Source organism: Oryctolagus cuniculus, chromosome 7 (genome assembly GCF_964237555.1).
Source record: "Oryctolagus cuniculus chromosome 7, mOryCun1.1, whole genome shotgun sequence".
NCBI lineage: Eukaryota > Metazoa > Chordata > Mammalia > Lagomorpha > Leporidae > Oryctolagus > Oryctolagus cuniculus.
The window spans coordinates 157,074,865-157,099,638 of record NC_091438.1 but is presented as its reverse complement, the minus strand read 5'-3'; the positions used below and the strand labels follow the sequence as shown (position 1 = coordinate 157,099,638).

Genomic DNA, 24,774 nt, shown 5'->3' with positions numbered 1-24,774 from the left:
GAAACTTTCTAAAATTAGACTGCTGGTGACTGTACAACTCTTCAACTATGTTAGAAATCAATGAATTTTAAATTTAAGAAGAGTGAGTTTTATGGTGTGTAAATTTCATTTCAATAAAAAAAATTTTTTTTTTTTTGACAGGCAGAGTGTACAGTGAGAGAGACAGAGAGAAAGGTTTTCCTTTGCTGTTGGTTCACCCTCCAATGGCCGCTGCGGCTGGCGAGCTGCGGCCGGCGCACCGTGCTGATCTGAAGGCAGGAGCCAGGTGCTTCTCCTGGTCTCCTGTGGGGTGCAGGGCCCAAGGACTTGGGCCATTCTCCACTGCACTCCCTGGCCACAGCAGAGAGCTGGCCTGGAAGAGGGGCAACCGGGACAGAATCCGGTGCCCTGACTGGGACTAGAACCTGGTGTGCCGGCGCCGCAGGCGGAGGATTAGCCTAGTGAGCCGCGGCGCCGGCCTCATTTCAATAAAATTTGAAAACCATTTGGAATGCAGCTAACCAGTACCTGCAGTGAAATTTGCAGCCCTAACAGATTACACGAGCAAAAAGGAAAGAATGACAATTAATGACCTAATTTGTCAACTAACAAGCTGCTTCTAAGGAGCAGAAAAAAGAGGAGGAAAGTAGTAACAGACCAGATTAATGAAATAGAAAATGAAGTCACAAAAGACAAGAACACAGCCAAATATTGGTTGAAAAAAAATACCATGGTAAATCTCCAGCACCAAATTAAGGTTGGAGCTAGTGTTCTGGTGCGTCAGGTTAGGCATCCCATGCTGGAGTGCTAGTTCAAGTCCCAGCTGCTCCCCTTGGGATCCAGCTTCCTATTAACGTGCCTTGGAAGGCAGCAGATGATGAGTACCTGGGCCCCTGACACCCATGTGGGAGACCAGGATGGAGTTCCGGCTCCTGGCTTTGGCCTGGCCCAGACCTGATATGGCCATGCGGGGAGAGAATCCTTAGAGATCTCTCTGTCTTGCTCTATCTCTGTTACTTTGTCTTTCAAATAAATAAATAGCCTTTAAAAAAAAATTAAGGTAGAAGAGAATGTGTAAACAACCTAATAACAACAAATTTTATCACTTAGATAAAGCAAAGAGTTTGACAGAAAAGATGTGACCATGGGCCATCACAGAAGGTTAAGCCTCCGCCTGCAGTGCGGGCATCCCGTATGACTGCCAGTTCAAGTCCCGGCGGCTCCACTTCTGTTCTAGCTCCTTGCTAATGGCCAGGGAAAGCAGTGGAGGATGCTCCAAGTTCTCGGTCCCCTGTACCCATGAGGAGACTGAGAAGAGGCTCTTGGCTCCTGGATTGAGCCTGGCCCTGCCCCAGGCATAGTAGCCATTTGGGGAGTGAACCAATGAATGGAAGATCTCTCTCTCCCTGTATTTCAAATCAATAATAAATAAATCTTTAAAAAAAAGTGACTAAAACTGTCTCAAGAATCTCTAAAAAGGTGCTAGTGTTGTGGCATAAGAGGTAAAGCTGCACCTGTGGCAACAGCAGCCCATATGGGCGTCAGTTCATATCCCGACTGCTCCACTTTCAATCCAGCTCTCTGCTGTGGCCTGGGAACAGCAGCAGAGGATGGCCCAGTGTTGGGGCCCTGGCAGCCACGTGGGAGACCTGGAAGCAGTTCCTGGCTTCAAGTTTCAGCCTGGCTCAGCACTAACTGCTACAGCCACGTGGAGAGTGAGCCAGTGGATGGAAGGTCTCTCCGTGTCTCTGCCTCTCTGCAACTCTGACTGTCGGACAAATCTTTTAAAAAATAATTTCTAAAACGCAACTGCTGTTGTTGTCAGTGGGTTAAAGCTGCCACCTACAATGCTGGCATCCCATATGAGCACTGGTTCCAGTCCTGGTTGTTCCACTTAGGATCCAACACTCTGCTAATGTGCCTGGAACAGCAGCAGAAGATGGCCCAAGTGCTGGGCCATCTTTCTAAAAAGATACTATTGCCTCTAGAGGTATATAAGTTGATAATATGATCACAGAGGGAAAAACAATTAATTCAAATGTCTTTAACACTGTGTCCGACTGTAAGCCCTCAGCAGTGTGTGCTCTAAGGAGAGCGGGACCTGCTGAGCCCAACACAGCAGGTCTGCGTAGATAGTGTTATGTGCACAGCAATGAGGCAGCACTTGCACGTGCTGCGGTTCAGAGAAAGAGGACAGAGAGCAGGAGTGAGACGGGAGTCAAGGGGGATTCCTCTTTATAGAAAAAATGCCCGGTAGTAACGCAGAAGTGACAGAACCGGAAGTCGTCATTCTGCAACCACCAGTGTGGTAGCTGACTCAGGCAAGGATCATCAACAGACGCTAAAGTACTGGGTGAAAGACAGTTGGGAAACAGGACAGTGGCCAGACTCCGAGCGTCACCCCAGAGATCACTGATGAGTGACAGGAGAAAAAGCAGAGCTCTAACAGGCGCTGCACCGGCTTCTGTCAGGAGGGTTCGCGATGCAGAGTGCGGGACACACAGCCGGACTGAGCTCCAGACCGCTGAGAATGACCATGCTGCCTCTCCCGCGGCCATTCACCTTTTGGTCATCTTAGGGGCAACCAGACACTGGACAGACAGAGCTGCCTGTACACGCGGGCGTCGGGGGCAAGCGGAGGAAAGGCAGCGGGCTCGAGAGCAAGCAGAGGGCGTTACCAGGAGGCAGAGCTGGAACTTCTGCGCCTGTGGCACAGAGCAGAGAGGGGAGGGCTACGGTTCTGGGTACTCACTTCCCGGATGGCCCCGTCACAGACTCGAATGACATTCAGGAATGTGGGCATGACCTGGGGCAGGAACTGCACACACTTGAGCCCCAGGGACTTGAAGATGAAGGTGATGGCCTGGACAACCATGGTGTGATGATGAGACAGAGACTGGTCTCGGAAGATCCGCATCAGGGCCACCATGGACACAGCAGGGTAGAACTCGTCCAGAGGCAGGTTTCCCATGTTGACCAGCATTTCACTGGTGCTGTAGTCAGCTAGGACGAAACGACGGAGCGAGTCACCAGGTGTATGTGACAGGACCCTGCCTTGGGCAGACCAAGGTGAACAGCAAACAAGAACCTCCTGACAGAATCAGCATTCCCCTCTCTCTCCCTGGTACAACGTTCTAACACCATCGGGAAAACAGGGTCTGCTAGGAACAATGAATAGCCTCTCACCCTCAAGGACTAAATGGTGTTTGGCTTTTCTACTACCTAAACCACCAACGCCTAAAACAGTACATGAAGAGTTTTCTTTAAATTGCTATGTTTAATTCAGCTTCTTACCAGCACAGTTCTGAAACCATCAATAGGAACAATTACACCCCAAATGAAAGTAAAGAGAATTAAATTGGGCAAACATCTGTTCAGCAGCTGCTTGTTCCCCTCGGGAATCCACACGAGTGGGCAGGCAAATGCGGCCTGGCTGAACAGCAAGGACCTCAAGGACTCTGCCTGAGGGAGGTAAGAACCAGAACAAGTCAGGAGCAAGAACACCTGGAGGGACATGGTTCAGGCCCTGCTCTGGATAACATCACCGCTGCACCTCTGTAATACACACAAGGAAAACACAAGTGGAAGAAGCAATATGGTCCCATCTACAGAGTTTAGAAACAAACTATTTTGTTTGGGGAAAGTAACACTCTGTTGGAATAGTTGGAAGAGCCACCGTTGACCTTAACTTTCAAAAACAGGCCTGTTCCCCGCCCCACCAAGGGCAGGGGGCTAAGTCCAGAAGACTTTTCTTGCATCCCATCCCCGATTCCACTCTCAGCTGTCAAAAGGCAATGGGGCTTTAGGGCCCATTGATGGTTTCAGATGGAAAAAGAGCCCTGGATTTCTGATTGCTTCTTGTTTTCCTACACCCCTGGGTCTTGCCTTAGCTTTCCTCACCAATGAAACAGGAAGAGTAAATTTTATCCTCTTTTCCCTTGGGTGCCTTAGGACTACAAGGCATCAAAGAAGCACTAACAAAGAAGGAGTGATGAGCAGAGGTGATGGGGTGGTAATTCGTATCCCTTATTGGCACCAAGAGAGCAGACGTAGCCTGTTCGGCCTTGACAAAGAATAGGGACATGGGGGGGACTCTGGCCACGCTAGGAGCAGCATCCTCCCTGGGATTCAAGAGGAAATTACTTTTAATTCAAACGTTGCAAGATGTGCCAATATCCTCTAATTTCACAGTTCTAGCCCAAGACTCTGAAGCCAGCACTGCGGGCTTTCTAAGCTGGGAACGTGCAAGTGTCTCCTAGTTCCCTCCCACTTACAGGAATCCTGGCTGGACTTGGACTCTGACAGGCTGACGGCAGATGCGTCCCGGGACTGGTCAATCATGCCGATGTTCACCTTGTGCTTGTAGGGGTCCAGAGCCCCCAACAGCCCCAACACACGGATGGCCTAGGCAGGAAGGGGAGGGGAGAGACTCGTCACACCTCTGATCACAACAGGTCTCAGGGGAATTCCTCTGGTGCTGCTCAGTCCCCGGTCCACACACAACTCAACAGCTGCATGAACAACACTGAGAAGGCCACAAGCCTGCAGGCCGCTGTCAGAGCACGCTGGTGCCAGCAGCTGCTCTCCCTCCATTCCCCCAGGGAAGTGCAGGGAGACCCAGTGTGCCCTGTTCCCTACCTCTCTCCGTGTACCCTGATTCTGCTCAGTCTTCAGGAAATTCAGCAGCACCTCAAGCAAAGTGGGGTACTTCCTATAGGGCTCCACGACATAGCCAGTGCTGGCCACCAACTGTCCCAGGGTCCACAGAGCCACCTGGATGGGCAGAAGACCCCAAGTTTCTTAAGTCAGAATGAGAACAAGCACAGTGTACTCTGTATATAACAACCCCAATGAAGTACCACCGGTTATTTCAAGATGTGTCCAGCAAATGTATTAACCACGAACAGAACTCCTGAGAGGACATCAAAATAAGGCTACTCAATATAAACCTACAGCAACCACCGGATTAAAGGAAGAGAACACGCCCACCTTTCTCAAAGGAAACACAGTTCCTCCTATCCCAGAGGTTCATGGGATTCCCAGGAGACTGACTGCTCCTAGTTTTAGTCAGTCTAATAACATGTGACAGATGCGGAAGCAGAGCCAGCTGGGCATGAGCTGAAGCTCTGTGCCCCACAGGCAGTTACCACGGCCTTCTTTTCCCCTGGGAGCTGGGAAGAGGCTCGACCTGCACAGAGGAGACGGCGCTGGCCAGCTCTGGCACTGCTGCAGGGGCCTCTGGGTCAGGATGACGGCTACTTCTGGGTCCTGGTGCTACTTTTTCTGCATCTGCTGCGTGCCAGGCACTGTGCTAGCCACTGGCAGAGGAGACTCAGGCAACTCAAGAGAAACCGGCCCCTGGCACCCCAGGGGCTACCTGACCAGGAAGGGTGGCACTCACCTGCCTCTTGGCCAACAGGGAGGAGTCCTGGAGCATGTCCATGATGATGATGAAAAGCTCGTCAACCCACTTCCTCATTTCCAGGCCACTAACCTGCAGGAGGAAGATGATGCGGTGTTTAGGATTAGCAATGTTGGCCTTAGGAAGCACGTGACTTCTTCAGAGGTTAAACAGTTTCTTCCCATCCTATGAAAGAAGTCTGTCCTCTTACTTGAGCCAGTTCTCCTATTGTGGCCAAGACATTATTGATCACACCTGGGTTTGGATCAGGATCTGGGTCTTTCAATTTCAAAATTAAAGCCTAGGGAAGGAAGGTATGAGAAAACAAGTACAGATTAGGATCTACTAGAAACCTTTTACGTAAGTAAAATTTACCCCAGAGAACATCCCTGCCCTGAATAAATCACTTCTAGAGAACTGATGAATCCAAGACTTCTGCAGTGTGGATTCACAAACCTTTACCCACACCGAGTTCTAGTCAAACATGTGACAGAACACGTTTAAACAATTTCCCACATCTCCTCTGAACTATATCCTGTGAGGATTTGTCCAGATGCACAAGTCACAAAGGACTTTACATCACTCTCTTGTATTCAGATTTGAAGACGGCTTCAGATTTTCAAAAATTAACTTTTATTTATTTGAAAAGCAGAAAGACAGAGAGACCAACCTCCATCTGCTCGTTTACTCCCCAAATACCCACAACATCCAGGGCTGGGCAGGCCGAAGCCAAGACCAGAAATGCAATCTAGATCTCCCACGTGGCTGGCAGGGACACTCACCTGCGGCCTACCACAGTGTGCATTACCAGGAAGCTGTAGGCAGGAGTGGAGCTGGGGCTGAACCCAGCACTGACAAGGGATGCAGGTGTTCCAAGTGGCATCCTAACTGCTACGCCAAGTGCTGGCCCCGATTTCAGACTGTGAATCTCATTTTCCCTTCATTTTGGGGGGAGCTATTTTATGCTGCTATTCTCCGCGTCTCCCCGCACATTCGAGAACCTGCCTGAAGCATGCCTTAGCTCTTCTAAGGAGAGCACTTTCCTGCAGGGGTGAGAGTCCTGGTATTCTTTAACTGAAGGTGCTTGATGTGGCCTTCGCCCCAGCTTGGGATCAAAGCAATGGCCCATTTGTCCAGTGCACTAGTGAGCATGCAGCCCTCCTGTGTCCCAGACAACCCAGAGAGGAAGCGCTGCTCTGTCTCTTGCGCGTTACCTTCAGAATAGGCTCCATGTAGGGGCGGATGAGTCGGGGGGCGTTCGAAACCAGGTGTCCCAGCATGCGGGCACTCTGCTCCTTGATTCTCCCAATGCCGCTGTGCTCCAGCTCTGTCAGGATCTGTGGGAAGAAAGGTTCATTACGGCAGAGGCTCTTCTAGAAGGAACTATGTGTCAAATGGGAAAACGTGACAGGGAACCAGAAGGAACCAAGCCTCTGTGACGGATAAAGCAGTGCTAGATACTGACTAAGCGAGAGCCATGTCTGCAGCTGGCGGGACAGCGGGAACACAGCTACGCCTGGAGACCAGCCCTGCCACCTTCACGTCCCTTCTACAGCACAGCCGTTCAGGGCAGCACCGTCACAGAAAACAGAAAACCAAGGAGAGCTGTGAGTAGGCCTTTGTGGAAACGAGTAATGAAGGGAGGGCTCCTGGGGAGAAAAATCTTTGTCCAGAGAGCAAACCAGTAAGAGGGTCTATAAATGAGACAAAGGAATCAAAGATCAGTGAGAACAGCTAGGACACTGAGAAACGCTGACACTCCACAGCCATTTCGGGCACAGCAAGACAAACCCACGTGGGCAGGGATCACATCCATGGCGTCCCCTGAGCCTTACTGACCAGAGATAATGTGTTTGTTCTGCCTGACATCCTTAAAATACCAGCAAGTCGGCACACCGTGCTCATGGTGATACAGAGACGACGTAACACAGACAGACTTCTGGATAGCTGACGCTGCCGGAAGGAAACCTAGGAGCAGTAAGGGAAGTCAATGTGCCAAAACGCAGGTTAGCAGAGGAGCCCGCAACGAAACACACACCCGTGATGGGCTCACTCACAACTTCCTGAGGTGCAAAGGCAACGTGCATTCGGCTGGAACGACTCCTGTCTTCTCCAGGCTAGCAAACACAGCAGTGTCAGGTTGGGCAGCGGCAGTGGTACAGCCCTCAGCCACAAGCTGGCCACTCCGCAGTGCCAGCTGCGGCCAGGCTACAGTGTTCAGCAGGTGAGGTACATTACACGCGTTTCCAACTTCCTTTCCACTTACGATGAGCTTAATGGGAGAAACCTGTCCTAAGCTGAGGAGCATTTGTATTATATTTTGTCTTGGGTTGCCCATTTATTAACTCTGATTTTTTTGGATCCTGTTGCCAGACAGGCCTTTTCCCTCAGTGAGAGCAGCCAGCAGTCCAAGGAGACCCACAGGGATAAGAGATGGCCGACTACGAGGAAACGTGCCCCAGGGAGCGGGGCACAACTTTCCAGGTGGTGCACTGCCAGAACAAGGACGCCAAGTTCACGTCCAGAGCCACAGAGCCTTGCAGCCCCTAATAACACAACTAAGACCTCAACGAAAAGCCAAGACTTTACCCAAGCGTGAAATCATGAGATTCGGTCTTGGAGAATCTATGCTTAAGCCTGAAAGGAACACTGCTGGAACCCTGACACTTCAAGGACTGTTCAGTGCCTGACAGACTCCCTCAGCACACTTCAGCTTCCGTGGGATCGGGAACCTCGGTGGCCTGACAGCTTCCCATCAGCGTCAGGATGCAGAACACGGCTGCTCTCTTCACTGCTGCTTCCCAGTGCCCAGCGGCACCGGGGCGTGCAGGTGCTCAGCCTGCTGACGGAGTGAGTTTTCACAGCAGGTGTTTCTGTAGCAAACTCAGCACAATCCAAGCTGGCAGGTTCAAAACGGTTTCTTTTCTTTCCCAAAGCCTTCGGTGGTGTTTTTTTTGTTTTGTTTTGTTTTGTTTTGTTTTTTGGACAGGCAGAGTGGACAGTGAGAGAGAGAGACAGAGAGAGAAAGGTCTTCCTTTGCTGTTGGTTCACCTCCAATGGCTGCCACGGCTGGCGCGCTGCGGTCGGTGCACCGTGCTGATCCGAAGGCAGGAGCCAGGTGCTTCTCTGGTCTCCCATGGGGTGCAGGGCCCAAGCACTTGGGCCATCCTCCACTGCACTCCCTGGCCACAGCAGAGAGCTGGCCTGGAAGAGGGGCAACCGGGACAGAATCCGGCGCCCCGACCAGGACTAGAACCCGGTGTGCCGGCGCCGCAAGGTGGAGGATTAGCCTAGTGAGCCGCGGCGCCGGCCGCCTTAGGTGTTTTAAAAAGACTTAAAATGATGCAGGCCATCCTAATGTAGGCCAGCAGGCAGACATAAATCATTAGGCTAAAACCAGAAGTGCCAGCGTAAGTACAATTTTCTAATTTGTTGATCAATGATATAATTTACAGCTACTTTAATTATGATAAATTGTAACTAAACAGCATTTCTCTAGGGTGAGTTACATGTATTAATGGTTTCCTATGTTTAAGTTCCTCACCTGTCCTGAACGTGTGTATTTCAGAAGAAACCATGGGAGGGTCAGGACGCAGAGCAGGGTGGGGAGGAGTGGAGGAGAGGGACAGGAAATGACAGGGGGGCTCCAGGACACCAGGAGAGCGTGGGAGTAACTTGCAGCTGAAAGGGCGGGTCCACACACAGCTCATAAGGAGGCCGAGAACTTCCTCGGGGAGATGAAGACAAAACTTAAGGAACCAGGTTTTGGCGGGAACGGAAAATCCTAGCAGAACTAGCGGCAATGCCAACCTGGATCTACTTCAAGCTGAGCCTGGCACCGCACATTACATGAGGTAAAGGCCAGGGAGCACAGACCAGGCGAAGACCATGGGAAGGAAGGCTGGAACCGCTCTCTTTGTCAAGAATAGGGCCTAGCCCCCACACGACAGGCAGGAGTGGAGGACAGGAGGACGACAGGAGGACTGAGCTTGTTAGCACGCGAAGGCCAAGAGATGGAATGCCGGTGACTGGCCAGGGAGGAGACAGAGCTGTCGAAGCTGTGGGAAGTATCTGGGAGTTACTGACCAGAGGCTCAGAGGGGATGAGCTGTCACACCGCAGTGATGGAGCCGGGAACGCGTGGGCCCTTGCAGCCGGATGTGGCTCTCCCGGGGCTCTGGTCCCTCCCTCCCCCTCCACCCTCCGCCCACTCCTTGCTCGGTTCTCACCTGGATGAGCATCTTGCGCAGGAAAGGCATGACAAAGGCCGGGTTCATGCTGCTGAGCCGGCCCACAGTGCAGATGGCCAGCTCCCGGATCTCGAACACCTGGTCATTCAGGGCCACAAACAGCGCCTGCAAATTCTCTGCCTGGGCCAGGTGAGCGTCGAAGCGCTCATCCAGGGATGCCAAGACACAGTAGCGGATGTCAGGGTCTGTGAAAGCAACGGAGCCTGTGAATCCCTCTTCACGGTCCCAGCCCTTCAGTCCTGTCCCACTGTCCACCTGCACTGCCATCGCCTCCTGGGAGGACTCGACACCCTTCTCCATCTCACTGTCATTCTCTTCTCTACTCGCAGGAGTAAGAGAATTGAAGACAGACGATCTCGCGCTTACGGGCTGGGTAGCCAAGCCTTGACAGAACAACCCAACACCAGTTGCAGAGGCTGAAGACCTCTAGAGAGGCCAGGTGATCAAACTGGCCACTTCCAGCTGCCCCGAGCTCCTGCACTCCCCAGACCGCGTCCGTCTCGCAAGCTTTACCAGGATCTGTTATCCCGACCACGAGCAGCTTGCTGAGCACGTCTGCCACCACCTGCACTGCCGTCTGGCTAACCACGTGTGCGTGGCCGCTGATGAGGTGGATGGAGGGGGTGAGCAGACGCGAGCAGGTGCGGGCAGCTTCCATGCGGATCTCCTTGTGCTCACTGTTCAGGAAATGATCCGCACAGTGGCGAACAAACTGGGTCAGAGAGTGGCCTGGATACAGAGGCAGAGAGGAAACAGAATAAACACTACCGCTTCAGATAGGTGGGCTGACACCTGCTAGCTGCATTTTCTATTTGTGGCTTCTCACGGACAGAAAGGCAGAAGGGGGTAGGAAAAGGAGCAGGGAGACGAGATGAAGGTAGCCTGGACCCTGACCCTTTCCATATTTCCTTCAAAGTGTGAATGATTGCGTTTTATTCTGACACAATCCATTACACTCCCAGAGCGGAAAGTGATTCTTGACCAAACTGATCCTGCCAACTTTAGTTCTCAGATTTAAATGCTAAAAAGAGAGCTTGATATAGCTGGGTTTAAACACAGCTACTTTCTATGTATTAAAAACAATCACGGTGGGAGTTGATCACTCGAAGTAGAACAGTCTCAACAGGGAAGGCCCAAGCAGCACAGACGCTGGGCTGCACGTTTGGCCCTCTTGTCCTTGCTAGTTTCTGTGTGGTCTTGACCAATATTACCACATGATACTAAAGTTCTGAATTACTCGCTTTTTCTCCTGAAATCTCCCAGAGGTATTAATATGGCTTTATCTGCAACTTAGAATTCCAGGCTGAACCACCCAGCACAGCACTCAGACATCATACCGCCACCGGCATGGACACGCCCAAAGCCCTGCTGGTGCACCTGAAGCACTGAATGCCACCTCCGCCACGAGAAGTGGGAGGTGGGTGGGGGCGCGACACGTGGGAGGTGGGTGGGGGTGTGACACGTGGGAGGTGGGTGGGGGCGCGACACGTGGGAGGTGGGTGGGAGGCGGCCCTGACTTCTCCCTCTCCGAGGCATGATTTCCCTGGATCGATGCATACTCTTCCTGACCCACACCTGTCCCCAAGTGCAATATGGGACACAGAACTGAACAACAGGAATGAGTGATCCACGTAGAGTCTGCGCAGGATGAGCCACTACGGAGTCAGCAGCCAGGAGCCCTGTCTGCAGGACCCTGGGAAGACACAGGAACTCCAGGCAGGCTCGGCCCTCTGGAGAGGGTCGCAGCATCACTTGCTTTCTTGGCAGCAGCCCCTCCACGTCTTTACCTTCAAATTCGAAGCTACCAAGGGTCCGGAGGGCGAGAGTGATGCTGCCCACATCGCTGGCCTCGGGCAGGGTGTTGAGCCCGGGGGAGGCCAGCTGGTGGGCCAGGCCCTTGGGCATGCCTGGGTGTCGGAGAGGTTTGTGCATAAGGACCAGGGACAGCATCTTCAGGAGCCCGTCCTGGATGTCCTTCTTCAGCTGCGGGATCTGGCGGCTCAGGTCGTAGAGCACAGCAGTGAGCGCCGGGCTGAGGGGAGGACACCAGTCACACTCCAGGCCAAGCACACGGGCTTCGGGCTGTTTCTGGGGAGAAGCAGCCCTTCCTGCCCACGGAGGGGGTCAGGGCCCATCGCTGCTCGGTCTTAAAGGATACCAGACTCCTGGCCTGGTCTCAGCCTTCAGAACAATCTAAGAGTTCTGGATGGAAGATCTTTGTATTCCCCACCCCTCCAACTCTGTCTTTCAAATAAATTAAATAAATCTTAAAAAAAAAAAAAAAAAAAAAAAAAGGAACCTGTGGAGCTAGCACTGTGGCATAGCAGGTAAAGCTACTGCCTGCAACACCAGCATGCCATAAGAGCACTGGTTCAAGCCCTGGTTGTTCCATTTCAGATCCAACTCCATGCTAATGAGCCTGGAAAAGCAGTGGAAAATGGCCTAAGACCCAGATGAAGTTCCTGGCTCCTAGCTTCAGCCTCTCCCTCTCTCTCTGTAACTCTGATTTTTTTTTTTTTTTAAAGAGTTACACAGAGAGAAGGAGAGGCAGAGAGAGGTCTTCCACCTGATGGTTTACTCCCCAGTTGGCCACAACAGCCGGAGCTGTGCCGATCTGAAACCAGGAGCCAGAAGCCTCTTCTGGGTCTCCCATGCAGGTGCAGGGGCCCAAGGACTTGGGCCATCTTCTGCGCTTTTCCAGGCCATAGCAGAGAGCTGGATCGGAAGTGGAGCATCTGGGCCTTGAACCGCGCCCATATGGGATGCTGGCACTGCAGACAGCAGCTTTACCCACTATACCACAGCGCCGGCCCCTGTAACTCTGATTTTCAAATTAAGTAAACAAATCTCTTTAAAAAAAAAAAAAAGAGTGTGTTTAGTCTGAGCTATCCTATGCTGTCTGTTCAATTTAACACACAAACAACCATGCCTTGTTCCTTTAAGCAGGTCCCACGCCTCCCAGTAACAGCAACAGGGCGGGCTCAGGCGCCTGACACCTACCTCAGTCCCACAGCCAGCATGGGCTCCAGCAGCTCCTTGATGTCCTGCTGGATGCCTGGCCCCATTGCGCGCGCCAGCATGCTGACACACGTGAACACCGTGGCGTCCACCTGCACTGCCTTCTGCCTCCTGCAGAGACACAGAGCGGCTACTTTAAACACTGGAATGAGATAACGCATAAGGACCAAGGACAGCACCAAAGTCACCCTGAGTCCTGGAGAGCAGGTTCCTCAGGCAGAGCCATCAGGTATGAAGGTGCAAGTGTCTCGCGTACAGTTCTGGGGACTCGTCATACTGTAGCTATCACAGATCTGTTTACTTGTGACAGCAGTCAAGTGTGTGCAGCAAAAGGGTCCCTTCCTGAATGCACACAAGGGCACTCAATGGGTTTAGTGTGCTGCTGACCAAGGCACCTACTGGGGAAGTCAGCTGAGCCTTGTGCCCATCAGGGAGCAAAGGCAGACCACAGGAACACATGGAAACATGAGACCCCCACGATGGGACCACTGGGCTAGAGAACAGGTGGGGCTCATTAACTCACCAGAGCAACGAAACAGGGAACCATAACAACAGAACGCAAGATGAAAGAAAGCCGACTAACACTGACCCCCTAGCCTTAGCTGAAGACCCCAGCCTCTCCATCTAACAGGCGCTGAGGTTCTTCTTATATTTCACTGACTGGGAAGTTTAAAGAGGTGGAGCATCTTCTTCAACTCTAGCGATAAGGAAAACGATGGCTGTTAGGTTCCTTCAGTTCCAGCCAAGAATTCCTTTCTTTAGCTCTTATACAAAAATAAGTCCAATGAAAGCCAGAGCCAAGAGTAAAATTAGGGGCTTCCCATAATTGGAAATAGCACTGGCATCTAACATATTCTCAGGGCATTCAACCTCACAAAGTATTTACAGAAATGTTATTTGATTTGGAAAAGGTTAGCCCTCACCTAACAAGTACTGTTCTTCACTCTGTCTGCTCATCCCTGGAGTTTAAGGACGCATGGAAAGGCCCTCACTCGGGGAAGAGGGATGGAGCATCCTCCCTCTCCAACCAGATGGAGGGAAGGTGGAACCCTAACAGAGGCACTCACTTGTGGGCAAAGTCCTTAGGGGGCAGGGCCGCCCGGATGATGTCCAGCACACGAGGCAAGTAGACCTTGAACTCTGACCTCACAGCCACAGAAAGCAGCCCCAGAGCTTGGAAAGCTGCTGTCCGTTCCTTCTCCTTCTTGACACAGCTTAGGACGTGGTTCATGGTGTCCTGGAGGTACTGAGTGTCTGAACACAGAAAAGCAAAGTGGACAGCTCAATGCTAAAAGTTGGTCTACACATCAAAGGTTAGAGTTTCTCTACAGCACTTAAATGAAGAAAGCTGTTGGAAAGATGTTAAGAATTTAGAGGAAATACTAACTAAAGTCTTCTCTTGACCTTCAATTATCAGATAACAACTTTTAGAAGCAATGTAAAGATAAGTTTTCTCCTTTTGTTAAAAAAGTCTCCAAAACAATAATATCACATAATTGTCCCCATTTCTTATTTAAGAAATATACTTAATCTTATTTAAAAACAAAAAGATGATCTAAACTATTTTATATTATAATGAAAAAAAAATTTTTTTTGACAGGCAGAGTGGACAGTGAGAGAGACAGACAGAGAGAAAGGTCTTCCTTTTACGTTGGTTCACCCTCCAATGGCCACTGCGTTGCGGCCGGCGCACCGCGCCGATCCGATGGCAGGAGCCAGGTGCTTCTCCTGGTCTCCCATGGGGTGCAGGGCCCAAGCACTTGGGCCATCCTCCACTGCACTCCCTGGCTACAGCAGAGAGCTGGCCTAGAAGAGGGGCAACCGGGACAGAATCCGGCACCCCGACCGGGACTAGAACCCGGTGTGCCGGCACCACTAGGTGGAGGATTAGCCTAGTGAGCCGTGGCGCCGGCTATAATGAAATTTAAAGTAAAACTGAATATTGCTTGCAAGAAACAGGCCATTCCATCCAGTGTAGGCCTAGAAACCACTTTGTTATTACCTAGACATCTTTGTTACAGTTATATTTATTTATTTTTATTTATATGAACGGCAGAGTGAGATATCTTCCATCTGTTGGTTTACTCCTCAAATGCCCACCAGAGCCAGGGCTGGGCCAGGCCAAAGCCAGGAGGCAGAAACTCCATCTGGGCGTCCCATAGGGGTGGTAGGAACTTAAGTGCTTGTGTCATCATCCGCTGCCTCCAAGGGTGTGCACTAGGAGGAAACGGGATTAACAGCAGAGGTGGGACTCCGATAGGGCAGGTGTTCCAAGTGGCAGCTAAACCCGCTGGGCCACAACGCCTGCCCCTGTTACGGTTAACATTCAGTACAGCAAGAGTCAGTCTGCAATTTGGAAACTCACATGTGTGTCTCATGTACACTGACATAAGCCCACGTGCATGGGCTGCAATTCTTGGGTAATTTAAGAGTGCTGGTTCTCCCCTGAAAGCTGGATCTTCCTGCCTTCTACTTCCCTTCTTCAGTGAATGCAGAGCCCAGGTCCTGCCCCTGTGGCACAGCTACGACCACACATCCACGAGAAAACCAGGGATGCTGCGGATGAACGAGACTCTCAACTGGCACATACACAGGACTGCACTACGCTAATGAGACGCATGTTCTCCGCCAGCTCCTGTGGTCAACTGGAGGCATGCTGGGGCCTGATCACAGGGAGCAACATGACACAACGGTCAAAGCAGAGCAAGGACGAGGAAAGCGGGGCCTCCCTCAGGACAGCACTTCGGCAGGAAAGTAACTTCCTCTTCCAGACTTAGCACCCCAAGAGATTAGGAATCTGGTTTTGTAGAGTTCCAACCCCACTCAGGGCAAGTTTTTATACACCTCACTTACACCACTGGGAAGTTCTCAGTGACTCCCAAACTACCAGCTTCAAGCAAGTGAAACTTACGCAATAAGGTGCATACTTAGGAAGGCTGCCCACACAGACTTGCACCGACATACTTCAGTACACTATTGAATAAAACAACAAATCCACATCAAAAGAATAAACCTAGGGGCCTGTGTCTTTGTAGCCTGCTGCTAGACCGCCTTTTGAACATCCTAGGGTAACTCTTTCTACAGCATGCAGGCTTTGATCAAATCTGGCCTACTTATTAGTTTCTTTTGAACCACAGACTTTCAACCCAATATCATTTAAAGCTCTACTGAACAAGGGCACGTGTGTTCATTAAGCAAGAGAAGCTGCTGAGTGCCAGCTAGCAGGAAGGATGGAAGAGTGAAAAAACACGGGTGGTTTCCATTCTGTCACTTCTCAGGTTCCGTGATCCTATGTGACTAATTATGTGCCTCTACGGCATGTCTCACACCTCACCAGCTCGACTGCATCCGGGCTGGGTGATGCAGAATCAATCTGCTACAAATGGCCACTGCTGAGGGCTGGACTGGCCTTCCACTCATTCTCCTGGCTCGCACTGGGTCTCGAATGCATAAGGAGCTGGGGTCATGTGCACACGGGGAGGACAAAGGGATGTTCAAGATGGCGTCTCACGCTCCGCAGGCAGGAGGCTGAGAGTGGGACATTAGGATAAACAGACAGTTGGAGCATTACTACGATTTTTAGCTCGACCTACTTCCAAATGGATTTGTAGTAGTTTGAAGAAGCAACAACGCTATAATAATGGTTTCTGTTCACTGAGGCTGCTTACTTAGGCTTTAATGCCTTCATCTTGGGAGGTACTGACTGCCATTCTAATTTTACAAGTCAGGAAGTGGAGGACCAGGAAGGTCCAACAACCTGTCCCAGATGTCACAGGTAAGGGCCCAGACAGGATTCGCCGCCGGTCTGATCCCAAGGGTTGCAGGGAACAGGAACAGGGCATCTGCATTTGCACGCAGGGCAAGCCAGGAAGGGCCTCGTGGGGAAGCCAGTGTCTCATACTGCCTCCCTCCTAAGGATGGGGGCCTGGCAGCACCCAGTCCTTCCTGAGTGCAAAGGTGGCTGGGTGACCACGGCAGAGGCACAGGCGGGACGGTCACCAAACCCCCACTCAGAGGCCACAGCACAGGGTCAACACTGAAAAGGCTCTTCTAAGTCCACTGATGAACGTGCTGGCTTCTGTACACGGCAACCTGCTTGGCCAAGCACTGCCTACAATTATGATTGTTCCTGTCCCTAGATACCACAGACTGAAACTGGACACGAGGCAAAGAAATCAGAGACGGCCCCTGGGCTGGTGTTGCTTCAAATGAGAAACAGACACAGCTCTTTGGAATCACCAGTCCCCTGTGTATCACCCTCAGGTAGGCAATGACGCCGTCCACGGACTTCCTCACCTGTAAAGGCAGAAGGTCTGAATGCAGCCAGGCGGGGCAACAGATTAAGGATCGTCATTTGGATCAGCGAGTTCTTGCTGTTCCTGCACTTCAGCACCCACTGGCACACCTGAGAGAGCAAGGATACAGGGTTGGCAGAGGAAAGTGAGGCGGGAACTGGGGAGAGAGGAGGGGCAGCTCCCGTCTACCTGATCGAATTTTTCCTCCATCAAGTCTCGGCAACACCGGCTCTCGACCAGGGTGGACTTAGCTGGGCTGGGGGAGGCCCCGAATCCCATGAGGCCTTGGTGAGAGCTGTAGCCCAGCAGCCCCACCAAGGCGTTCGACTGCTGGGGCTGCACAGCCTGGAAACTGGTGAAGGGCGTGATGTGCCGAGGTTTTGTTCCGAAGCCCATGAGATCTTTGCAGTACTTGTCGTGCACCAGCTGCTGCTGGGTGATTTCTTCCATCTCTTCTCTCAGCCGCTACAGACAGGAGAGAAGAAAAACCACCTGTAGGTATGAGCGGACTTCCCCCTGGGCACTGTGGAGTCTACAGAGCAATGCATTTGTCCAGTCCTGAAATGTAAAACTTTCCGCAGGGCAGGATTCTAACTTCTCCAGAGCAGGGGACCCACTTGCATCCCAATTTAGGCAGAAGAGCACCACCTGCTGAACACCGCGGAGGGCGCAGGCTCAGGCTGCCTCAGGCCGCACCCCCAAGGACTCCCTGTGTGGCTCGGGAAGGCCAACCTGCACACTGAAGATCACAGCAGGGTCAGGGGCAGCCCAGGCCAGCAGCCTGTAAGGATACTGGTCTCTTCCTAGCAGCCCAGGCAGTCACACAGGCGAGTAATTGTCGCAGAACTCTAGGCTCGCGCAGCAGGCATGAAACCAGCTGACAGGTCTCCCTTCCCAGAGGCTGCCCGAGAACTCATCTCCAACACCGTGCACTGAGAAGGCCACGGGGGCCCGAGTGTGGCGTAGTGGGCAAAGCCGCCGCCTGCCATGCCGACATCACAGATGGGCACTGGTTCAGGTCCAGGCTGCTCTCCTGCTGATCCAGCTCCCTGCTGTGGCCCGGGAAAGCAGTGGAAGATGGCCCGAGTGTTTGGGCTCCTGCACCCACACGGCAGACCCAGAAGCAGCTCCAGCTCCGGCCTGGCTCAGCCCTGGCCACTGCAGCCATCTGGGCAGTGAACCAGAGGATGGAGGACCTCTCTCTGTCTCTTGCTCTCCCTCTTGACTCTTTCTAACAAATAAATAAATCTTTAAAAAAAGGCTCTAAAACAGTTTTTTAAATGTCTGTTCCTGACATACACATTTCATTTTTCAGAAAATCTCATCCACTGTCTTATCCAGGTCAGAGGACTCTCACGCTGCTAAATCCATCTTATCTGCAGCGTTTAATCCAACCCCTCCTCCTCCTCCTGGGACTGAAACCCTTCTTGGCTGAGCTTCACGGACGTCAGCCTCGCTGGGTGCTCCCCTCTCCTGACTGGTCTCCTGGGGTTCCTCTTCACCTCCCGACCTCAGACCTCAAGCACACCAGCTCCCTTGGGGCCCTCACCTGGTCTTGTGACTTCAGTAACACCTGTATGCTGAAGAATCCCAAATCTGTGTCTCCCACACACATCTCTGCTCAGAACAGCCCAACACGCACCTCAAACTTAACTTCAAACCACACTCCTGGTCAGCTCCTCCCGCTACGGTCATTGCACTGCAGCCCTGGGCTGCTCGGCCAACACCTTGACTTCTTCCCCTTCCACCCAGCTCCAATCTATCAGCAAATCCCAAATCCAGAACCCAGCCTCTTGTGGACTCCATGGCCCACCCACTGTGTGTGAGCTGCAAAGAGCCCCGTGCGAAGATGGCCACGGCTCCCTCCACATGGGGTTCCCAGCTTCAGCCTGGGCCCTCCAACAACACATTCCCAACACAGTGGCTAAAGCAAGTAAAAAATGCAATCTTTAATTCATGCTATTAACTCTTTCCCTTCCCTGCTCTCACTTTCTCCACAGCATTTATCATGATATGATTTATTTTTACTTATAGGTATCTTACCTGTCCCCCTGTTAGATTACTCTAGCTCTTAAGAGGCACATATTAGGGGCTCAATTAATATTTGATGAACAAGTGAACATATCAAGAAAGCACACCTGAGGGCCAGCACTATGGTGTAGGGGGTAAAGCCACCGCCTGAAGTGCCGGCATCCCATATGGGCACCGGTTTGAGTTCTGGCTGTTCCACTTCCAATCCAACTCTCTGCTTTGGTCTGGGAAAGCAGAAGATGGACCAAGTCCTTGGGCCCCTGCACCCGTGTGGGAGACTCAGAAGAAGCTCCTGGCTTCAGATTGGCACAGTTCTGGCCATTGTGGCCAATTAGGGAGTGAACCAGTGGATGGAAGACCTCTCTCTCTTTCTCACTCTGCCTGTCCTTCTCTCTCTGTGTAACTCTTTCAAATAAGTAAATCTTCAAAAAAAATTATACCTTATATTCAGACAGTTCCTAATTCACAAAGCATGTTTTAAGAATTACTTCATCTAGGCCGGCGCCGCGGCTCAATAGGCTAATCCTCCACCTAGCGACACCAGCACACCGGGTTCTAGTCCCAGTCGGGGCGCCGGATTCTGTCCCGGTTGCCCCTCTTCCAGGCCAGCTCTCTGTTGTGGCCCGGGAGGGCAGTGGAGGATGGCCCAAGTGCTTGGGCCCTGCACCCCATGGGAGACCAGGAGAAGCACCTGGCTCCTGCCTGCGGATCAGCACGGTGTGCCGGCCGCAGCGTGCCAGCCATGGCGGCCATTGGAGGGTGAACCAACGGCAAAAGGAAGACCTTTCTCTCTGTCTCTGTCTCTCACTGTCCACTCTGCCTGTCAAAAAAAAAAAAAAAAAAAAAGAGGCAATCTGAAATCTGTGAGGTAAAGAACTCAATATATGAAATTAAAAACAGTTGAATACCTCAACAGAACTGAGCAGGTAGAAGAATTTCTAAGCTTGAAGACAGCTTTTTTAAAACAAAACAAAACAAAAAACATTTTTTGAAAATTCATTTGCGCGGCAGAGAGACAGTGAACTCCTTCATCCGCTGGTTCACTCGCCAAATGACAACAACCCTCAGCCAAAACAAAGCCAGGAACTCAGAGCGTGATCCTCATCTCCCACGGGGGCAAGTAGGACTCCCACCACCCAGTCACAACACTGCCTCCCAGGGCTGCATCAGCAGGTGGCTGGAGTCAGGGGCTACAGCCAGGAACCGAACCCAGGTCCTCTGATACGGGATGTGGGCACCTGCACCGCCAGGCCAAACACCCAGCCCAAGACGCCTTCTGAAACAACGAGGAAATGAAAACAAACGTTCAGAAGAACAAAGGAAGTCATGGAGATTTACGGGACAAACATCTGCCAACATCCCTACTGTGCATGCTCTATGAGGTGGGGAGGGAAAAGGCACGGAAAACTTAGTCAGTGGAGCGACTGCAGGACACCTCCCGAACCTTGGGAAAGACACGGACATCCAAGTCCAGGAGGCTGAGAGGACTCCTCATGGATTCGACCCAAAGAACTAAAACATGTCTTTTTTTTAAAAAAAGATTTATTTATTTGAGAGGCAGAATTACAGGGAGGCAAAAGCAGAGAGAGAGAGAGAGAGAAACTTCTACCTGCCGGTTAACTCCCCAGATGGGAGTTAAAAGGAAAGCAGCAGAGGATGACAGCTCAAGTCCTTGGACCCCTGCACCCATGTGGGAGACTCAGATGAAGCTCCTGGCTCCAGGCTTCAGCCTGGCCCAGATCTGGCCAAAACAGCCATTTGGGAAATAAAACAAATATCTCTGTCTCTGTCTCTCCCTCTCTCTGTAACTCTGCCTTTCAGATGAAAAAACCTTTTAAAAAAGAAATGGAGGGGGCTAGCATTGTGGTGCAGCAGGTTAGATCACCAACTGTGACACTGGCATCCTCTGTGAGTGCTGGTTCAAGTCCAGCTGCTCCATTTCCAAACCAGCTCCCTGCCACTGCACCTGGGAAAATGGCAGAAAACGGCCCAAGTGCTGGGGCACCTGCTACCTACCTGAAAGACCCAAATGGAGTTTCAGGCTCCTGGCTTCGGCCAGGTCCAGCCAGAGTTGCTGTTTGGGGAGTGAACCAATAGATGGAAGATTTATTTTTTTTAAATATTTTATTTATTTATTTGAGACAGTTTATTTATTTTTTGTTATTTATTTGAGACAGACAATGAGAGGGAGAGACAGAGAGAGAGGGCTTCCATCCGCTGGTTCACTCCCCAGATGGCCACAACGGTCGGAGCTGCACCGATCCAAAGCCAGAAGTCAGGTGCTTCTTCCCAGTCTCCCATGTGAGTGCAGGTGCCCAAGCACCTGGGCCATCTTCTGCTGGTTTCCCAGGCCATAGCAGAGAGCTGGATTGGAAGAGGAGCAGCCAGGACTCAAACCAACACCCATATGGGATTGTCGGCACTGCAGCCGGTGGCTTTGCCACTACAGCACAGAGCCAGCCCCTGGAGTTCCTTGATTCTAATAAACACTTTTAAATCTCAAAAAAAAAAAAAAAAAAAAAAAAGGTAGGTGAAATAACAACTTTCTGTAGCAAGCAAACACTGAAAGAATTCATCATCACCAGACAAGCCCTACAAACGCTGAAGGGAGTCCTACAGCAGAAGTGAAAGGGCTGGGGCCAACACTGTGGTGTAGCAGGTTAAAGCCCTGGCCTGTAGTGCCAGCATCCTCTATGGGCACAGGTTTAAGTCCTGGCTGCTGCACGTTCAATCCAGCTCCCTGCTAATGGCCTGGGAAAGCAGCAGAGGATTGCCCAAGTCCTTGGGCCCCTACATCCACATGGGAGATCCAGAAGAAGCTCCTGGCTCCTGGCTTTGGATCAGCTCAGCTCTGGCCATTGTGGCCATTTGGGTAGTGAACCAGCAGATGGAAGACCTCTCTCTCTTTCTGTCTCTACCTCTCTCTATAACTCTGCCTTTCAACTAAATAGAATAAACCTTTAAAAAAAATACTTATGGGGCAGGCACTGTGGCACAGCGGGTTAACACCCTGGCCTGAAGCGCTGGCATCCCATGTGGGCGCCGCTTCGAGACCCAGCTGCTCCACTTCCCATCCAGCTCTCTGCTGTGGCCTGGGAAAGCAGTAGAGGATGGCACAAGTCCTTGGGCCCCTGAACCCACGTGGGAGACCCGGAAGAAGCTCCTGGATCCTGGCTTTGGACCGGCACAGCTCTGGCCATTGTGGCCAATTGGGGAGTGAACCAGCAGATGGAAGACCTCTCTCTGCCTCTCCTCTCTTTGTGTAACTCTTTCAAATAAATAAATAAATCTTTAAAAAAATACTTATAAAAAATAAAAATGAAGTAAAAGGGTGACCATCACAGAAACAAGTGAAAGTACATATCTCAACAGCGGTACAGACACACAGTTCCTTAAATGGTTACCAGGATCCACCAGAGAAACCAGTTAGGCCTTTCACGATCTCTGGAGAAGACTTTTAAAATGAATTTAATTTCTTAAAAGGCAATTCAAAAATTTGAGCCCTTTTCCTGAATTTGTGTCTTTAAGGACATATGTGCATTTCGTATAAGCTGGCAAAGTGGTTGGCATGAAATTGTTTAACATCCTTAAAAGAAAATTAAAAATAGAGCCACCCTGTGATGCAGCTCTGAAACAGTGACGCTTCCCACCACTGTATATGCTTTGCGGCACTCTTCATGACAGCCGAGACACGGAATCAACCTAAGTATCCATCAACAGAGGAATGGGGCCAGCGCTGTGGCGTAGCTGGTTAGGCAGCTGCCTGCAGCGCCAGCACAGCATCCCACACGGGCGCCTGCTCCCTGCTCATGCACCTGGGAAAGCAGCAGGAAACGGCCCAGGTGCTCGAGCCCCTGCACCCACATGGGCGACCTGGAGAAGCTCCTGGCTTCAGTCTAGGCCAGCTCTGGCGGCTGCGGCCATGGGGGGAGTGAACCATTAGATGGCAGATCTCCATCTCTCTTTCCCTCTCTCTCTGCTTTTCAAATAAAATAAATAAATATTAAAAACACAAAAACAAAAGCAGATGAACAGGTAAAGAAAGTGCGGCATATTGGGGCATTTGGTGCAGGGCTTAAGCTGCCGTTTCCGAGGGATGCCCGCATCCCATATCTGAGTACCTGGTTTGGATACCAGCTACTCCACTTGCAATCCAGCTTCCTGCTAATGAAACCACGGGAGGCAGCAGATGATGGCTCAAGTGCTTAGGTCCCTGCCACCCACTCGTTGGACCTGGACTAAGTCTGAGGCTACTGGCTTCATCCTAGCCCGGGGCCCAAGAGGATCTGGGGAAGGGATTAGTGGACAGAAGATCTCTTTCCATTCATCTCTCTGCCTTGAAAAAAATAACTAATAAAAAAATCTTCCATGTTCATGGATTGGAAGAATGAATATCATCAAATCTCCACACTATCCAAGGCAACTTACAAATTCAATGCGATCCCAACCAAAATACTAACAACATTCTTCTCGGATCTAGAAGAAATGATGCTAAAATTCATATGGAAGAGCCAAAGACCCCAAATATCTAAAGCAATCTTAAATAACAAAAAGAAATCAGAGGCATAACAATATCAGATTTGAAGACATACTACAGGGGGCCAGCGCTGTGGTGCAGGGAGTTAAAGCCCCGCCCACAGGGCCAGCATCCCACATGGGCACCGATGAGGTACTCTTCACTGGCATGGGGCGATGTCTCAAGTCGCTGTCCCCTGGGTGGGGAGCCGAGTATATCCCTGTAGCAGCATTTGGTTGACTGCCTGGTTGCCGAAGGCCTTGGTTCCTTTATCAAATCCTAAACAGGCATTTTTCAAAGAACGAAATTCAAACAGCCAACAGGCACATGAAAAAATGCTCAGGATCACCAGCCATCAGGAAAATGTAAATAAAAACCGCAGTGAGGTTTTACCTCACCCCAGGTACAATGGCTCTCATCAGAAATCAACAAACAATAAATGCTGGCAAGGATGTGGGCAAAAAGGTACCCTAATACACAGCTGGTGGGAATGTAAACTGGTGTAGCCATTGTGGAAGACAGTATAGAGATTTCTTGGAAATCTGAAAATAGATCTACCGTATGACCCAGCCATCCCACTCCTGGGAATTTATCCAAATGAAATGACATCAGCATATGAAACAGTTCTCTGTACTCCCACATTTATTGTAGCTCAATTCACAATAGCTAAGATATGGAATCAACCCAGATGTCCATCAATCGATGACTGGATAAAGAAAATGTGGGGCCAGTGCTGTGGTGTGAGTTAGCTCAGTCTCCGTCTGTGACGCTGGCATCTGGTGTGAGCGCCAGTTCAAGTCCCAGCTGTTCCACTTACAATCAAGCTCCCTGTTAATGGCCTGGGAAAGCATTGGAAGGTGGCCCAAGTGCTTGGGTCCCTGTACCCACATTGGGAGACCTGGAAGAAGCTCCTGGCTTTGGATCAGCCCAGCTTTGGCCATTGCAACCAACTGGGAAGTAAACCAGCAGACGGAAGATCCCTCTCTCTGTAACATTTCCTCTCAAAAAAGAAATAAATCTTAAAAAAATATGGTATATTTACACTATGGAATACTACTCAGCCATAACAAAGAATGAAATCCTGTCTTCTGCAACAAAATGGATACAACTAGAAACCATATACTTAGTGAAATAAGCCAGTCACAAAAAGACAAATATCATGTTTTCCCTGATCTGAGGTTAACTTTTAGAGTACAAAAAAATGTATATAAGTGAAATTGACATTTTGAGATTTGATTGTTTATAGCTCTTGTCTCCTGTTGAGGAACAGTGTTTGTTTTTTTTA

At 50.8% G+C, this 24,774-nt stretch overlaps 1 protein-coding gene across 2 annotated transcripts in view; it reads right to left on the bottom strand.

The window, feature by feature from the left end:
* The window catches only part of MTOR (mechanistic target of rapamycin kinase), a 133,721-nt gene that overhangs the window by 99,662 nt on the left and 9,285 nt on the right, over positions 1 to 24,774 (bottom strand). For both annotated transcript variants that reach the window (XM_008251668.4, XM_002723353.5), the window contains exons 7-19: positions 17,132 to 17,407; positions 16,944 to 17,052; positions 13,715 to 13,901; positions 12,630 to 12,758; positions 11,417 to 11,661; positions 10,143 to 10,358; positions 9,609 to 9,814; positions 6,595 to 6,717; positions 5,592 to 5,681; positions 5,381 to 5,473; positions 4,618 to 4,752; positions 4,254 to 4,383; positions 2,732 to 2,982 (exon numbers count right to left, since the gene is read on the bottom strand). In XM_008251668.4, coding sequence (XP_008249890.1) covers positions 2,732 to 2,982; positions 4,254 to 4,383; positions 4,618 to 4,752; positions 5,381 to 5,473; positions 5,592 to 5,681; positions 6,595 to 6,717; positions 9,609 to 9,814; positions 10,143 to 10,358; positions 11,417 to 11,661; positions 12,630 to 12,758; positions 13,715 to 13,901; positions 16,944 to 17,052; positions 17,132 to 17,407 — 2,190 coding nt within the window. The remainder of the gene's footprint in view (positions 1 to 2,731; positions 2,983 to 4,253; positions 4,384 to 4,617; positions 4,753 to 5,380; positions 5,474 to 5,591; positions 5,682 to 6,594; positions 6,718 to 9,608; positions 9,815 to 10,142; positions 10,359 to 11,416; positions 11,662 to 12,629; positions 12,759 to 13,714; positions 13,902 to 16,943; positions 17,053 to 17,131; positions 17,408 to 24,774) is intronic.